This window comes from Chiloscyllium plagiosum, chromosome 42 (genome assembly GCF_004010195.1).
Source record: "Chiloscyllium plagiosum isolate BGI_BamShark_2017 chromosome 42, ASM401019v2, whole genome shotgun sequence".
Taxonomy (NCBI): Eukaryota; Metazoa; Chordata; class Chondrichthyes; order Orectolobiformes; family Hemiscylliidae; genus Chiloscyllium; species Chiloscyllium plagiosum.
The window spans coordinates 9,784,482-9,802,224 of NC_057751.1; the positions used below are offsets into that span (position 1 = coordinate 9,784,482).

Here is a 17,743-nt window from a genome sequence, read left to right on the forward strand (position 1 = left end):
CGAGCACCGCACTTTAGTTCCGCCTCCACTCCCAGCCCCAGCTCAGTGGACCCAGCCCTCCTTTAAAACCCAAACACAAACCGGGCCTTGCGACCCCACCTGCGAAAGGCAACAAAAGGAATGGGTTAGAATTACAAAGGAAACTTACAAGTTTAAATTGATATGTTCTTTGTCAGGGAAGGGCTTTGGGGCAAAGCTGCATCCTCACTCCTGAAGATGCCCACTGCTGGCAGGTGGCAAAGCAAGTTGACAAACTGGTGCATTTGTAACCGTGTAAGAGAAACCAGCAGTCCAGTGCAATGACTACTTCCACAGCCTGCAGTCTGGGACTGACCTCTTCTGATTGCTCAGAGTCAAAATAATTTGAGTTGAACTCTTTCTCCCCAATGCACACACACACACACACTTGTGGTCAGTCAAAATTCTACATAAAATGAATTATAATATGATTTGTATTGTTTCAATAGTGGAATAATAATTGCAGAAAAATTCAGGAAGAGGATCTCAAATGCAGGAGAGAAGCTAAGGCTGGAATGAGGAAGGCCAAGTGGAAGCATAAGGAAAGGATGGCAGACTGTGCGAAACCAAACGGTGAAATATTCTTCAAATTTAGTAAAAGATTTGTGAAGGATGGAGTAATGTCAGAAGGAACAAGCAGGGTAACCTGTTCAATGAAACAAAGAGTACAGCATAGGTAACTAAATTAATTTATTTTATTCTGTCTTTAATAAATTAGAAAGTGGTGACAATGGCCCAGCTGAAAAAGTGGGTGTTGAGCAACAGAGTGATAGACAAAGAAGAGATACTAAAAAGATGAACAACACTCCAGGTAGCAAAGTTGCCAGGTCCTGATGGGTGTGACAAAACTGCTCCTTAACAAGGTTATGCTGTCCTTGGCTTTTTATTCACGGCAGTCGTAAAGGACACAGACTCCAAAAAGTCTGGGGTTGGAGGGTTTGAGGGCCAATTTGATAAAAGCTAACGGATACAGCCTCAGGAAGAAGGCTTTCAAGTTTTCATTGTGCAATGAAAGGGAATAGGTCAGTTCTCCCAGCTCAGCTTTTCTCTGGTTTGGTTTTCAGCAGTAATATGAAAAAGCGGCCAGATCCAAAGAAGCAGGTCCAGGCTGGTACGCTCTCTTTCTGTTTGATTTTACCTTGTGTTTGATTTTACCTTTTGTGCCAAGGGGTGTTCATGGGGATTGTTTCAAGTATTTGGAACAGCATCATTAAGTTGGGATGATCTGTTGGTTTTTTGGATAGGTTGTTATTCGGTATTCTGTTTTCTATTTGCTTGTGTTCCATTCAATAATCTTGTAAATAACTTCTGTTTTGTTTACAACTAAGTGGTTTGACTAGCTGATTTTTTCCTGGAATATCCACTTTACTCCTCCTTAAACAACTAGCAAAGTTATGGTCTGGGCTACTTTCTTGAAATGTTTTGAGGGGGTCTGGCCTGGTCCATTAGATGGGATGTATCTGAGATTGCTGAACAAAAACTGTTAACAGAAATTTTCCAACCTTCTCTGAACACAGAAAAAGTTCCGGGGGAGTGGACGATTGTAATTGTGACACTATTGGTTGAGAAAAGTGCAATGGATAACCTAAGAAACTGCACATCTGTCAACTTGGAAACTGCAGATCTGTCAACTTGACTTTAATCGTAATAAAATTGATGGAGGCCATAATGCAGGATAAGATGAATACACACTGAGAGAAAAATAACATCATACCAGGCAATCAACTTGGTTTCTGGATTAGTGGTGCTGGAAGAGCACAGCAGTTGATGATGAAGGGCTTTTGCCCGAAACGTCGATATCGCTGCTCCTTGGATGCTGCCTGAACTGATGTGCTCTTCCAGCACCACTAATCCAGAATCTGGTTTCCAGCATCTGCAGTCATTGTTTTTACCTACCTAATCAACTTGGTTTGTCAATGGCAAGTCATGTCTGACAAATTGAATTGAATTCTTTGACAGGGTGACACAAGCACTGGCTGAGGATGCTGGTGTCAATGTTGCACATTTCAACTTTCAGAAAGCATTTGATGCTGTGCTCCATGGCAGGTTGGTTCGCAAATTTGGGATTGATGGGTCCTTGGCAGCATGGACTAGAAGTTGGCTAAATGCTAGGTATAGATGGGTATTTCTCAGACTGGTGTTCCCCAGGGGCCCTTGGTTTTTCTGATTTATATAAACAATTGGGATTTGGATGTTGAGGGCAAGATGTCTAAACTTGCAGATGATATAAGCGAGGGAGAACAATGGATTGTGAGGATGATGCTGAGTGATTTCAGAGGGACATTGACAAGTTGGCCAAATAGGCAGAACACCTGACAGATTCATTTTTAAGACAGAGAAATAAGCGGTAGTGCATTTTGGCAGAAACATGGAGACAAAGTACAGATTCAATGGTACAAAATGGTATAAGGAGAGTACAGAGCAGAGGAACGTCAAGGTTCAAGTGCATAATTCTCTGAAGGTGGCTAGGCAAGTTAAAGCAGTTGTTAAGAAGGCTGAGAAGACCCTGAGGTTGAAACATAGAGGCACAGAGAAAAAAGCAAGGAAGAGTATAAAAGCAATGAGATAATGCTGCACCTTCATAAGTCATTGGTCAAACCACATTAGGAGTTTTATGTTAAGTTCTTGGCTAATTATTTAGGGAAGGACATTAAAACTTTGAAGAGAGTACAAAGGAAATTTACTGGAATTATACCAGGAACGTAGGATTTCAGATACAAGGGAAGATTAGAGAAATTGGGCTTCTTCTCTTTGGAGCAGGGAAGATTAAGAGGTGACTTTATTGAGGTGTTCAAAATTATGAACATTTTTGAAAGGGTAAGGAAGGATATTCTGTTTCACTGTGTCAAAAAGTAAGAGTCATAATTTCAAGATTGTCAGCAAGAAAGCTATGACCCAAATGAGAAGGTACTTCTTTACTCACAGAGTTGTTAGGGTTTGGAATGTGCAGCCTGGCAGAACGATGGAGGTGATTTCCACAGAAGCTATTAAAAGAGAGCTGGATATACATTTAAAACTGTCAAATTAGAGGATTACAGAGAGAAGTCTGGAGAATCTGACTAGCTAATACAGGCATGATGCTTTGAATGGACATCTCCTGTCATGTAAAACTCTATATCCTCTTGCCCCTCCATTGATGATGAAAGGCTTAAATGTCGCAGTGTTGTCAAACTGTGAATGAGATAGTGCACCAATTTCTAATAATTGCAGTGATTTAAAAAATTGATTCAAGGAGTTTACAGGCTGTTGTGTCCCACGGCAAACCCAATCTCTGATGCTGTTTTGCCATTGAGGACAGTGCAAGATTGTGATGTTTTTGCAGACAAGTCAAATTCCCAACATGATCTTGTTTGTTCCCAGATGAAAACAAACATAGACAAATGGCCACAGGAGGGCGCAGAATGCTGCAGTACAGAGGGATCTGTTTATCTCTGAATCTGAATAATAGAAAGTTAACATCAACACACTGTCCAGCAAGTAATTAGACAAGCAAATAGATTGTTGGCCTTTATTGTTATGGAATCAAATCTAAAAGTAGTAAGTTTTGCAACTCCTACAGGGCTTTGGTGACTACATACATGGAGTACTGTGTAGTTTTCATTTCCTTACTCAACACCGAAAAGCGATGTTAATCACTTGACTCTGACGCAGTCAAGGGTAGGTTGGGCTTGAATTTTGGTTATCTGCTTCAGAGATGGGTACTCTACCACTGCACCACAAAAACACCCTTAAGTGGAGCTTGACTTGCTTTGCAAGAATTTCAGAGGCTGATTCCTGGGATGGAAGGATTATCTTATGTGGAACCGTCAAACAGGTTGAAAATGTGTTGCTGGAAAAGCGCAGCAGGTCAGGCAGCATCCAAGGAACAGGAGAATCGACGTTTCGGGCATAAGCCCTTCTTCCTGAAGAAGGGCTTATGCCCGAAACGTCGATTCTCCTGTTCCTTGGATGCTGCCTGACCTGCTGCACTTTTCCAGCAACACATTTTCAGCTCTGATCTCCAGCATCTGCAGTCCTCACTTTCTCCTGTCAAACAGGTTGTCTGGTACTCATTGACATTGTGAAAAATAAGAGGTGATCTTGTTGAAACAGAAAAATTTTGGGAATGAGTAGATGTTGCGAGGATATTTCCTCTTGTGGCAGAATCACAAACGAGCAGACAGAATTTAAAATAAAGGGTCCAAAAGGTGAAGTAAAGTGAATTTTACTCTCCTAGCTGTTGTTAATCATTGGAATTCTCTTTTACAGAGAGCAGTGAAGGCTGGACCATTGGAAATATTCAAGACTGTAGGTGGGGGGGAGGGAATTGGAGTTGACAGCACAATCAGCAAAACCATCAGTTTATTGAATGGTGAAACAGGCTTGAGGGACCAAATGCCTACTCCTGCTCCTATTTCTCATGTTCTTCTGCAACATAGAAAGGAAGACACAAGTCAGGAGTGTGATGCAATGTTCACCATTTTCCTGTTGCAGTGCAGCTCCAACAACACTCAAGAAGCTTGACACCATCCAGGATAAAACAGTCCATTTTATTGGCATTGTATTCACAAGCATCCACTCCCTCCACCACTGACGTTCAGTAACAGCAGTGTGTACTATCTACAAGATGCATTGTAAAAATTCATCAAAGCTTGTTAAAACAGCACCTTCCAAACCCATAACCACTTCCATCTAGAAGGACAAAGGCAGCAGATACATTACCCCCTGCAAGTTCACCTCCAAGCCACCCTCCGTCCTGATTTGAAAATATACTGCCATTCCTTCACTGTCGCTGGGTCAAAATCCTGGAATTCCCTCCCTAAGGGACTTGTGGGTCTACTGATAGCACGTGGACTACAGTGATTCCTGAAGGCAGCTCACCACCACCTTCTCAAGAGCAACAGGCAATAAATGCTGGCCAGCAAGCAACTCCACATCCCTGAATTAAGAGAATGTGTATAACCTCAGGGATCTTGCAAAATCTTTGCACCTTGTTAAGACTGAGGGGCAATTATTGAAATATACAAGATTCTTCAAGAGCATCAAATAATTCCACAGAGGCTGATGTCCCAAGGTCTAGTCATCCCTTATTTACATAAGGAGCGTCCTTGACACTGATCCAGGTCCTGCAGAGCCAGCTCTCAGACCAAGGAGAACCCTTGACACTACTATTTCTGTCTGTCAGCCAGGGTTCCCTGATTAGACCAGGTTAACAGCTCCAATCAGGGATCTCAGATTCCATGAGATCCATCTGGCTGACCTTGTCACAATCACTGTACACAGTGTTGATGTGGAGAGGTTGTTTCCCCTTGGGGAACTGTCTAGGACCACAGTTTACGATCTCAGTGGAAGGGATGACCCACTTAAAGCAGAGATGTGGAGGAATATCTTCTTTCAGAGGGCAGTGAATCTTGAATTCTTTACCACAGAGAGCTGTAAAGGCAGGATCATCAATTATATTCAAGGCTGAGACAGACAGATTTTTAATCAGCCCGTGAATTGGGGTATTAGGGAGAAGGCAGGAACATGGCGTTGACAATTTTCAGATTAGATCATTGAATGGAGGGGCTGATCTAAGAAGGACTGTCTGTTTCTGATCCTCTGTCTTATGGCCTGTGATTCAATTCTGATGTTGGCAATTGTTTAGGGAACAGTATTCTCACTTTTCAGCTTCTACGTTTAAGGCCCACTCCAGACTCTTGAATACAAAATCTAGCTTGACACTTCATTGTAATACTGAGGGAATCCTTTGAACGAGATGTGAAACCTCGGCCTCTCAGGTTCCACAGTACCCTTTGAAAATGAGCAGGAGCATTTTCTCATCTGTCCTGTTTATCCTTGAACTAAGGTCACTAAATAAATCGATTATACAGTTATTACCCCATTTCTATTAGTGAGACCTGGCTGTGTGCAAACTGGATGCTGTATTTTTCCCCAGTATTACAACAGCAACCACACTACAAAAATGCTTAGCAGTAAAACACTTATTCTGTATTGAGGCCATGAAAGACACTGTAAATGTGCATGTTCTTGTTGTACTGCCTGCAAATGAAACTGCTGAAATCTCTTGCCGTCAACTTGTCAATCTGTCAGGAAGTCTATAATTATCACAGCCCAGCTGATGAAATACTTGGAAATGTAATAAGCAGGGATTATTCACCAAGCTCACTCAGACAGCACTCAACACGTTGTAACCAGGGACAGAAAAGTGCTCCTTCTCAAACAAATCCTGAAACATGGCCTCTATCAAATTATTCTGACGGAGGCAGATTTTAAAGCCCGTAAGAGAAAAGGTCAGTCCCGTAATTGATTAATCAAACAAAGTGGATTTGATTTGTTCACTCAGTATGATATTTGCTCACCTGCAAACCTGGCAGCTGACTGTTCATTCAATGAAAGATAAAGGGTTTCATATTTCCTCTTATTTATGGGAAGTGTGCGTCAGTAAACTGTAATCAGTAAACTCCAGTCCCTCAGCTTGGGGATACCAGCTCTGACAGGAATTGATAAAAAAAAAGACTGTCTTATTCATCGTGCAATACAAAATACTCAGCATCTAAGCACCATTAACTCTCTGCAAATATGAAATATGCAGTCTTCTGAGGCAGGTTTCATTTTGGCATCTGCCTGGTTCAGTTTGACCATCAGTTGGGATCATAACTATGCCATCCATCTCAATCTTATCCTGTCAGTTAATCTATGACCCTTTGGGTTATCGGATTCCAGTTGATTCCCTGAGTATCTGAACTTCTTAATTTGTGACATATGAATTTGTAACATTTGAAGCTCCTCATGAACCTCTGATCACAGGAAATAGAAGCTGGGTATGTCACTGACCTACCCTGCTGTGCCATTCAGTAAGATCACGCCTGATCTGATTTGGCTTCAACTCCATTTTCCTTGTGAGCCCCCTCCATAATCCTTGACTTCCATTCAGATCAAGAATGTGTATGCAGAATGTATATACTCAGCTTCCACTGTTCTCTTTGGAAGAGATTGCCAAAGGCTCACAACTCTTTTGGAGAAGAAATTCCAACTCATCCCGATCTTAAGTCAGGGACCCCATATTTTTAAACTGCCTGCTCACATCACAACTCACTGTAATAGTGTGCTTCAAATTAAGCCTAATGATTCCTGGAATCATTGCAAAGTTCAAGCTTTTTTAAAAATCCACAAGCAACTTGATTATCAGATTGATAGAACACACAGTCCTGACTTCCATAACAAGAAATCACTGTTTATTACAGGTCATTAGATTCTTGCCCACAAGTAAACAATTATAAACCATTGACATACAATACAACAAATTAAATCCCTGAAGTCCATTATAAACACACCAGATAGACAGATGTAAACAGGGGAAAAAAAACACGTGTGGGCGCAAGGAAAACTGGGAAAATAATTCCATAGTAATAGAGTCAAGAAAACAGATCCTTGCCGACTTGTCCATGCCGACCAGATAGCCTCACCTAATCTTGTCCCACTTGCCAACACCCAGCCCATATCCCTCCAAACCCATCCTATTCATATCCCCATCCACGTGCCTGATAACTATTGAATTGTACCAGCCTCCACCACTTCCTCTGGCAGCTCATTTCATACACTCTCTGTGCACCACTCTCTGCATGCAAAGGTTGTCCCTTTTAAATCTTTCTCCTCTCAACTTAAACCTATGCCCTCTAGTTTTGGACTCCTCTATCCTGAGGAAACTACCTTGACTATTCAAATCTTAATTCATAAGATCTGTTGGGTTGGACCTTGTTGATGAGAAGGTTTCTCCTTGACCTTTCTTTTCCTGAATACTTCCACTGGCTTGCAAGAGGCACAATGTGACTGGTTCACTTGTAAAAGGTCACGGATTTATCCAATTCAAAGCCACAGCTTGCATTAATTGCTGAGAGAAGAAGCAGGTTTGCTTCAGGTTTCAAGTGGTCAACTGAAGAGAACTGAGAGAGAGTTTTTTGGCTGCTGCAGTTCTGCTGGTTTTCTTATGGTCTGAAAAAAAAACACTTTGTGTCTTGTTTACTGCCCATATTGTTCAGCTGACTGCCAACCAATTGCAAGATGCTTAGAGGCAGAGGACCTTTGATAACTGGTCCCAAGTCCACAAATCAATCATCCTTCACCCCAGGACCGAGCCTAATAAACCTTGTCAGAACTGTTTGCAATGCACGTATGTCTCTCCTGAAGTAATGTGAATGAAGCAGTACACAGTGTACTCAGTACAGTTTCACCAATGTCCAGCACGGGTTGTAGCAGCTTTCGTGTTGCATCTCCCTTGTGATTAAAAACAATGCTCCATTTGTATTCCTAATTCTGCTTTCCCATTCTCCCTGCAAAAGTGCACAAAATCAAAATTTCCACATTTTCTCCATCTGCCAATTTTTTGTCCACTCTACTTACTCATGACCCTTTGTAGTTTTGCTTGTCCTCCTCACAAGCTTTCCTATCTTTCTTTCTGTCATGACAAAATTATTCATCCAAGTCATTGCAAGTAGTTGAAACCACAGGACTGATTTCTGCATGTACTCCATTGGTCACATGCAAACATATTCATCTATGGCCTGCAGCATTATTCCAGTGAAGCCCAACACTAGTTGGAGGAACAGCACCTCAATTTCTGTTGCAATATCTTTATGACCTTTGTGCCTCAACATTAAGCCGAGGTCCCTCATTCATTTTGCCATTCTGATAAATCGATTCTGCACCTTCTCCCAGGTCTGGGCACCCTTCTTAAAGTGCACTGCCCAGATTTGGACATATTGGATGGAATCTTCTAGTGATGAGGTTGGAGGCAGGAAGAGCACTAAATTACGCAGGGTTTGGCATAGCTCAACCCCACCAACCTTTTGTCAAGTCAGAATATGGTGTTATGGACCAGGCCAGACCCCCTTAAAACATTTCAAGAAAGTAGCTCAGACCCTAACTTTGCTGGTTGTTTTAAGCAGATGTAGACTTGATATTCCAGGAGGGATGCAGCCGGCCCAACCACTTAGTTTTAAACAAACCGGGAATTTATTTGCAAGATTACCGAATGAAACACAAACAAAAGAGAACAGAATGCAGAATAACTTAACCGATCTGAAAACCCAACCAACTCTATCCCAACTTGATGATGCTGTTTCAAATTCCTGCATAAACACCCCTTGGCAAAAAAGGTTCTAACAGGAGAGATGTCAGAAAGAGGGAAGATCAGTATGGACCTGCTTCTTTGGATCCAGCAGCTTCACAACTCTGCTTGCTCCAAACCAGACATCTCGGCAACTTTGCCTCGTACAACACTTTTGAAAAAAAACGAAGGACAACACAATCTTGTTCATGGAGCAGCCTCGTCACAATGGTGACTTTACCTTGTTAACTCAAAGTAGTCTATTTATTGGAACATCAGAAAAGGAGTTGGCCAGTCAGTCAGTCAAACTTGCCCGCCTATTCAATATTGTTATTGTTTAGCAAACACTTCAATACTTTTTATTCATCCCATCCTCATAACCCTGTAGGAGAAAGTGAGGACTGCAGATGCTGAAATCAGAGTCGAGAGTGTGGTGCTGGAAAAGCACAGCAGGTCAGGCAGCATCTGAGGAGCAGGAGAATCAACATTTCAGTCCTGATGAAGGGCTTATGCCCGAAACGTCAGTTCTCCTGCTCCTCGGATGCTGCCTGACCTGCTGTGCTTTTCCAGCACCACACTCTTGGCTCATAACCCTGTATGCCACTTTGTGTCATGGTCTTATGGTCTAATCAGGAATCATTTGATGTCTACTTAAAAAGTGCTCAAAGGTTGAGCTCCTGTTGCCATCTTGGGTAAAGAATTTCAGCCTGACCACACTCTGAGTAAAATTATTTCTCCTCATCTTGGAATTAAGACCTTATTTTGACATGCTCTCATTCTAGACTTCAATTCTCCTGCGAGACAAATCAGAGGGAAATGAGATTGCACAGACACGGTGCCCTGGGGTCTGTTCTTTCTGCAGCTCCAAAGACATTTGTTCACCCCTGCAATTTGAAGCAGCTATTTGTGACTGAATGAAACAGTATAAAACATGTCAGCAACGCCATGCAGTGAATGCGCCGACAAGCTGTTCGTGAAAGGAAGTGGAGTCGAATTTTAATCAAATGTTGTCTTTGTGAGCCGGTCCTTTGTTTGACATCATTAATTCCAGCGATTTTAATCTGGCTTGTTCTTAATTGTTTGGCCATGGGAAGGGGAACAGGTGCAGAATATGCCCTTATCATTGGTTACCTTTGTGGAAATTCTAATATTTATTGCACTGGGCTCTGTTCCGCTTCTTTGCAAACAACATCACATTGTGTCTCCTGCAGCCACATTGATCTCACAATTGAACTGACCTCAGCTCAGCCTCAGCGCTTCACACAAATGGCAACTCATGGATGTACTTGGCATCTTCTGGTCAGCACTTACTCCCGTGTCTCTCCTGCTGAGTATTTTTAATCCCATGCCAGGGGAACCGCTGTGCACTGTCACACACGAAGTCATTGCACACAGACTTGGCAAGCTCAATTCCTGACAGCAAAAGCAATAGAATGGTGTAAACTCTGGATGAGTAACATGGGAACAAAGATCTTGGGCGCAGTAAGAAGCCATTTGGCACTTCTTCCTGGCTCCAGCATTCAATCAGATTATGGCCGATTCGGTTGTGGTATCAAATCAACTTTATGATTCCTTTGTGTATCAAAAATGTATTTAGTTCTGCTTTTAATCAGCCAATCCTGCTACACACCTACATTCAAGTGCTGCTGTAAGATACATCTATGTGAGAATACTCCTGTACTGTTACACCTACACTCATGTAATGGTACACCTACGTTCAAGGACTGCTGTACTGTACACCCACATTCAAACACATTATACTGGTACACCTTTGTTCAAGAGCTGGTGTACTGGGTGTGGTGTAAAATTATGTCCCAATACATGTGTGAATCATTATGCAACGAATTTTTTAAAACACTGGGACACCTGATCTTGAAACCAATGAGCTTATTTCATGGTTGAAAAGATAACGGAACTTTTCATGGAACAGAAAAATATATAAAATCTTAAAATTCAAGTACAGAAGAGTCAGCACAGTTTTCATTTGTTTGATTGACCATTGACCAAGGGCATTGGAGATGACATCACAGTTAATGTGACAAAATGGATAGAAAGTTGACTACAATACAAACTGTCAAAGGTTAAGGGGAGTGACTCAGCCAATCAAAAGACAGGAAATGGTCTTCCACAGTGTTCGGTCTGCAATCAAGGAAAATTTTCAAAAAAGAAGCTATCAAGAGACGAAATGAATGGACATGTACTTGGCAAATCAATTTTACTGCACGTAAGTTTGGGATGTTGCAGTTTGGTCGTGAGAATAAGGAGAAGCCACAAATCGTTTGTATTGTAAAGGTCCAAATGATCGATGGTACAAATAAAGAAATCACTGCAAGTAGCAACACGGTTTACATACAACCACTGAGTCATAGTTGAATTGAAAGGCAGTCCAGAAGTGATGGTAAACTTATATCAAACTTTGGTTGAACCACACTGTGGAACCATGCACTTATTTCTGGTCCAAGCCAATACGAAGGATGGAGATGCAGTGCAGAAAGTGCCAAGGAAAGATCCACAATGATGATTCCAGAATTTTGAGAATATCACAAATGGCTGAACAGATTAGAAAAGAGAAGGGTGAAGATGACTGGATCAAAATCTTTCAGATTCTGAAAGGGTTTGTAAGAGTAGAAGTAAATTTAAGAAATTGTTTTCACTGTTATATCGCCACAATTGGCTCTGCTTGGATCTGTTTTGGAATAACATGCTGCCCCCGATCCTCAAAATAGTTACCTGTTGGGCTGACTCCAATGGAGTGCTGAAGGAACAACAACCACAATAAGTTTTCATCAGAAGTAGCACATGTTTGAGTAACAAGAAGCATTTATTACAAAGTAACTTAAGATAGCAGGTTACATGAAGTTTTGACTGGTTAACAATCTGACACTGAAGGGAGATTTGATTATCTTCTAAGAGATACCAAACTTGGCGAAGTTACATAGTTGTTAACAGCAGAGGTCAGACAAACAGGGGTAGACAACACACTGACAACTAGAATTTACCAGCTCCTCCCATAGACAGAAATGGTCACTTTTGTCCTAGTGAACAGAGCTCTGTGAAGGTGCCAGAGTTAACCCTTTAAGGATAATTGCCTCAAACAACATCCAAACATAGGGCCATGAATAGAAAATAGCCACTAATAAAACCATTCAAGAATTCTGGAGAAGGTACAATTCCCGAAGAGTGGTTCAAGTGTAGAACATTCTCCCATTTGGAGTAATTGAAGCAAATTGACCAATTGCATCTTTGGGAAAACAGCATAACTGCTTTCAGAAGAAAGAATAGAAAGAAATGTTGAAAGGTTTAGATCATGTTAGCAAGTTTTGAGAAGATTTGTTGCTCAAGTTGAGGTTCTGGATGTAGGTATGCTCACTGACTTGGAAGGTTTATTTTCAGATGGTTCAGAGGTAACATCATTAGTAAGCCTCCAATGAAGCACTGGTGGCATGGCCCACTTTCTGTTTATGTGTTTAGGTTTCCTTGGTTTGGTTACAGCAGTTCCTGTGGTGATGTCATTTCCTGTTCTTTTTCTCAGGGGTGGTAGATGGGCTCCAAATCAATGTGTTTGTTGATAGAGTTCCAGTTGAAATACCATGCTTCTAGGAATTCTCTTGTGTGTCTCTGTTTGGCTTGTCCTAGGATGAATGTGTTGTCCCAATCAAAGTGGTGTCCTTCCTCATCTGTATATAAGCATATGAGTGAGAATGGGTCATGTCTTTTTGTGGCTTGTTGATGTTCATGTATCCTGGTGGCTAGCTTCCTACCTGTTTGTCTAATCTAGTGTTTGTTACAGTCCTTGCAAGGTATTTTGTAAATGACATTAGTTTTGCTCATTGTCTGCATAGGTCTTTCAAGTTCATTAGCTGCTGTTTGAGTGCATTGGTGGGTTTGTGGGCTACCATGGTGCCAAGAGGTCTGAATAGACTGGCAGTCATTTCTGAGATGTCTTTGATGTCGGGGAGAGTAACTGGGGTTTATGGACATGTTTTGTCTGCTTGTTGAGGTTTGTTGCTGAGAAATAGGCGGACTGTATTCATTAGGGACCTGTTCTTTTTGAATACACTGAATGGGTGATTTTCCTCTGCTCTGCATAAGTGAACACAGTCCGCCGATTTCTCAGCAACAAGCCCCAACAAGCAGACAAAACATGTCCAGAAACCCGAACCACTTTGACTGGGACAACACATTCATCCTAAGACAAGCTAAACAGAGACATGCACAAGATTCCAACCGGAACTCTATCAACAAACACATTGACTTGGATCCTATTTGCCACCCCTTGAGAAAAAGAACCGGAAATGACATCACCACAGGAAATGACATCAGCAACCCAAGGAATCCTAAACACATAAATAGAAAGTGGGTCATGCCACGTGCTTCATCCAGAAACTAACAGATAATGTTACCTAGTATGGTGATGAAACGTCTGAAAACTAACCTTCCAGCTCAGCGAACAAACCTCGATCCATTTCAATCAAGTGGTGTGGGAGGAGGCTTGGTGGAGCATTACTGCTGACTTGTTGGAAGAATTTGTTTCAGTGTAGAATCAACAGAGTTCCTACAATCTAATGTATTCTGCCTTTTTCAGTACAATGGTTCCTTGATGGTATCTTTATTGCCATGTTGTGTAATGCAGCTTGGCTGATTTGAGATTCTGGCAAATAGAATGAAGGTATGCTTTTGTTTAAATGGATTTCAATGAACACAGGAGTTATGGGCCTTTGACCATCTATATACTAGCCTTTATTCTGAATTTATTCCTTATTCCCTGCTTCCTCATCTCTACCCTCTATTGCAGTGAATTCCAGGCTGTCCCGCTCAGCGGTGTAATGATGAGTATTCACAGCATTGTCCTGAGACAAAATTGCCTGTTGATAAAAGCAAAATAGTTAGTGTTGGACATCCAATAAAAATTTACCCTGTTTTACCCGTCCAAAATAAACTCATGTTTCCATGAAAAAAGAGGATTGAATAATTATCTACAGATGTTCATATATCAATATCGCAGTCTTCTTCCAGGAATGCATCCAGTGCATTCACGCTGCTCAAAAGGAGAGAACTCACATTCATCTCGTGTCCTTCATGACCTCAGAACTTTTTCAAACCCCTCACAACCAATGAGGCACTTTTGAAGTGGAGTCATTGTTCCAGGATTGGCAACATGACCATTTGCTCAAGGCAAGGTCTTATAAACAGCAATGTGACAGTGACCTAGTGGTCTGCAATTTGGATTGAGGGATAAGCATTTTGCAAGGATACTGTAGGTAACTCCCCTGCTCACCTTTGAATACTACCAGGAGATATTTTCTGTTTATCTGTAGGAGAAACAGCCTTCATCTCACAGGTCATCCGAAAAAACCCAAAAGAATCTAAACCATTGGAGGATGGGACGAATTGAAGATCATCTGATCCTCAGCCAACAATATTATTCATTTATCAGAGATGTGTTGTGAATTTTGGTTTGTTTGAAACTTCTTTCCAATGGTGTGACCATACACTGAGGCCTAAACATTAATGGACTGTGGAATGATCTGATCATCCCAAGAAAACAGGAATACATTAACCAGAAAATCACCCCACTGGGTTTTAAGCCAGACCAGCATAGAGATAAGTCAGCCTTCTCTTCTTGGAAAAATATCCCTCGATATGCCTGGAATGAAAACCATTCAGTGGTTTCCATAAGACCATAAGATATGGGAGTGGAACTTGGCCTTTTAGCATACTGAGTCTGCTCTTACCTTTGATCATGGCTGATATGTTTCTCAACACCATTCTCCTGCCTCCTCCCCATAACCATTCATCCCCTTACTTACCAAGAACCTATTGATCTCTGTCTTAAATACAGTCAATGACTTGACCTCTGCAGACTTTGCAGCAATGAGTTTCACAAATTGACCACCCTCTGACTGATTAAATTTGTCTTCATCCCAGTTCAAAAGGGTCATCCCTTCACTTTGAGGCTATGCACTTGGGTCCTAGTCTCTCCTGCTATTGGATCTTCTCCACATCCACCCTCTCCAGACCTCTCAGTATCCTGTAAATTTCAATCCGATCCGCACCCCCCCCCCCCCCCCCCCCCGACCCCCTTATCCTGCTAAACTCAAGCCAGACCCAGAGTTCTCAACTACCCCTCATATGACAAGCCCTTTATCCCGCGTATCATTCTTGTAAGTCCCCTGTGGACGCCATCCGACACCAATCCATCCTTCCTTTGTTATGGGGCTGAACATTGCTCACAATATTCCAAATATGGTCTGACCAGAGCCTTGTACAGCCTCTGCAGTACATTTCTGCTCTGTGTTCTTGCTCTCTCAAACTTAATGCTGACATTGCATTTGCCTTTTGAACTGCCAACTGAACCTGCAAGTTTAGCTCAAGAGAATCCTGAACTAGGACTCCCAAGTCCCCTTGTACTTCAGATTTTCTAAGTCTTTCCCTGTTTAGAAAATGATTCATACCTCCATTCTTCCTATCAAAGTGCATAATCTTACACTTCCCTCCATTGTATTCCATCTGCCACTTCTTTGCCCACTCTCCAAGCCTTTTCAAGTCCCTCTGCAGCCTCAACACAACCTGCCCCTCCACCTATCTTTGCATCATCTGCAAATTTAGCAATAGTGCCCTCAGCTCCATCATCCAAATCATTAATGTAGAATGTGATTGGTTGTGGTCACAACACAGACACCCGTGGAACTCCACTAGTCACTGGTTGCCATCCTGAAAAAGACCCTATTTCTACACTATGTCTTCTGCCAGTCAGCCAATCCTCTATCCATGCCAGTAGCTTGCCCCGAACACCATCGGCTCTGATCTTACTTAGCAGCCTCTTGTGCTGTACCTTGTCGAAGGCCAAATAGATCATATTTACTGGCTCTCCTTCGTCAAACTTGACAGTTACTTCCTCAATAACAGATTTGTCTGACATGACCTCCTCTTGACGAAGCCATGCCTGACTCAACCCTATTTGACCACGCACTTCCAAGTACTTTGCAATCTCATCTTTCTTCACAGAGTATAAAATCTTACCACAGGTCAGGCTAACCTGCCAGTGAATTGAGAGCAGAATTCTGATTGGTTTTGAAGCTCACTTCTGCTTTGCTCATCATTCATTCATTCATTTGCTCTTCCCTAACTTCCCCATTCATTCGCCTCTATCCTAACAATCTTGTTTGCTCCCACTCACCTATTGGTTGCTGTCAAACTCATTCACTTCATTGACTGTTACTCTTTCCTCTATTGCCCTCACCAGCCTTGGGTGATGGTTTAAGCATCACCCAAGGAGGGAGAGGGAGAGGGGGTCATTTCAAGGCTGACCTGTCCCCTTTTGTCTGAGGCGTTAAACCAAGGCTCTGCCTACCTTCTCTGGTGAATGTGAAGGATCCCACCAAACTATTTCTAAGAACAACAGTAGAGTTATCCCCACTTATTGCACAGTTAACACCATAGAAATGGGTTATCTGGCCATGATGACACAGCTGTTTTTGGGAGTTGATCTGGAATTAAGAGTCCAATAGCCATGAAATTATTGTCAATTGTCAGAAAAACCCATCTGGTTCACTGATGTCCTTTGGTGAAGGAAACTGCCATCTTTACCCAGTATGGCCCACATGGGACTCCAGACCCACAGCAATGTGATTGACTCACAACAGCCTTTTGGACAATTAGAGATGGGAAATAAATGTTGGCTCAGGTAGCAACACCCACGTCCCCTGAACTAATTAAAAGCTTCCTGTGTACAAATTATCTGCATAGTGTCCTACACGACAACAATGACTGCAATTCAAACGTGGTTCATTATCTGTGATGAAGTGGTGATAAAAGTTGCTATAAAAACACAACTTGTTTTTCCAAAAAGCACTCATCCCTTTCCATTTTTCCTTCCTTCCTATTTATTTCTTTTCCTCCATTCCTTCCTGCATTCTTTTCAGTCCTTCCTGTGCATCCTTCCTCGTCTCCATCCTTCCCTTCTTCTGATCCTTCCATTCTCCCCACACCTTCTGGAAGGAAATTGTTTTTATAATATGATGACTCTTACCACTTTCTCTTCTTTGCTCGGGGGATTTCTTAGGAAGACACAAAGTGGAGCATAGCATATGTTAATAACTCCGATGATGACCATGAGCCAATGGAATCCAATTGCTTTGACAATAGCTCCTCCCATTGAGGGGCCTGGGTGGTAAGCACAACATTTCATTTTTTATGTGAGACAAGCATGTTATACTTGAGATTTCTTTTGAACAGATTCTAAGTCCACACCTTAGTTGAGAACTTAGTTTCAGTCATCAGACTCCACAAAACTCATACTCACTGATTATTAGCTCCCATATTTATACAAACAATTCTCACCCAATTAATCCTAAACTCAATAGCATCCATTACCCATTCCCTTAAACTATTATGTCCCACGCACCCCTTTAGACTGTATTAGATGACAACAATGCACACAGTTTTCATACTTAATTACCTGTCTGCGAGGGACAGGAGCGGTTCGATTTTGTTTGAGAAAAATGAAACAAAACTGTGCAGGTTATTGACGTATTTGGATCTGCAGAAAACCTTATGACAATAGCTCACAGGGAAAATCATGAGTTAAATTAAAATTTATTCAGGATAGACTGTGGCATTGTGGAAGAAATTGAT

The 17,743-nt window shown here is 41.8% G+C and overlaps 1 protein-coding gene across 1 annotated transcript in view; it reads right to left on the bottom strand.

Moving 5' to 3' along the window:
• Positions 1–13,515: 13,515 nt before the first annotated feature.
• LOC122543095 (chromaffin granule amine transporter) overlaps positions 13,516–17,743 on the bottom strand; it is a 35,440-nt gene continuing 31,212 nt past the window's right edge. Inside the window, exons 15-16 of the mRNA XM_043681346.1 lie at positions 17,139–17,272; positions 13,516–13,971 (exon numbers count right to left, since the gene is read on the bottom strand). Coding sequence (XP_043537281.1) covers positions 13,858–13,971; positions 17,139–17,272 — 248 coding nt within the window. The 3' untranslated portion in view covers positions 13,516–13,857. The remainder of the gene's footprint in view (positions 13,972–17,138; positions 17,273–17,743) is intronic.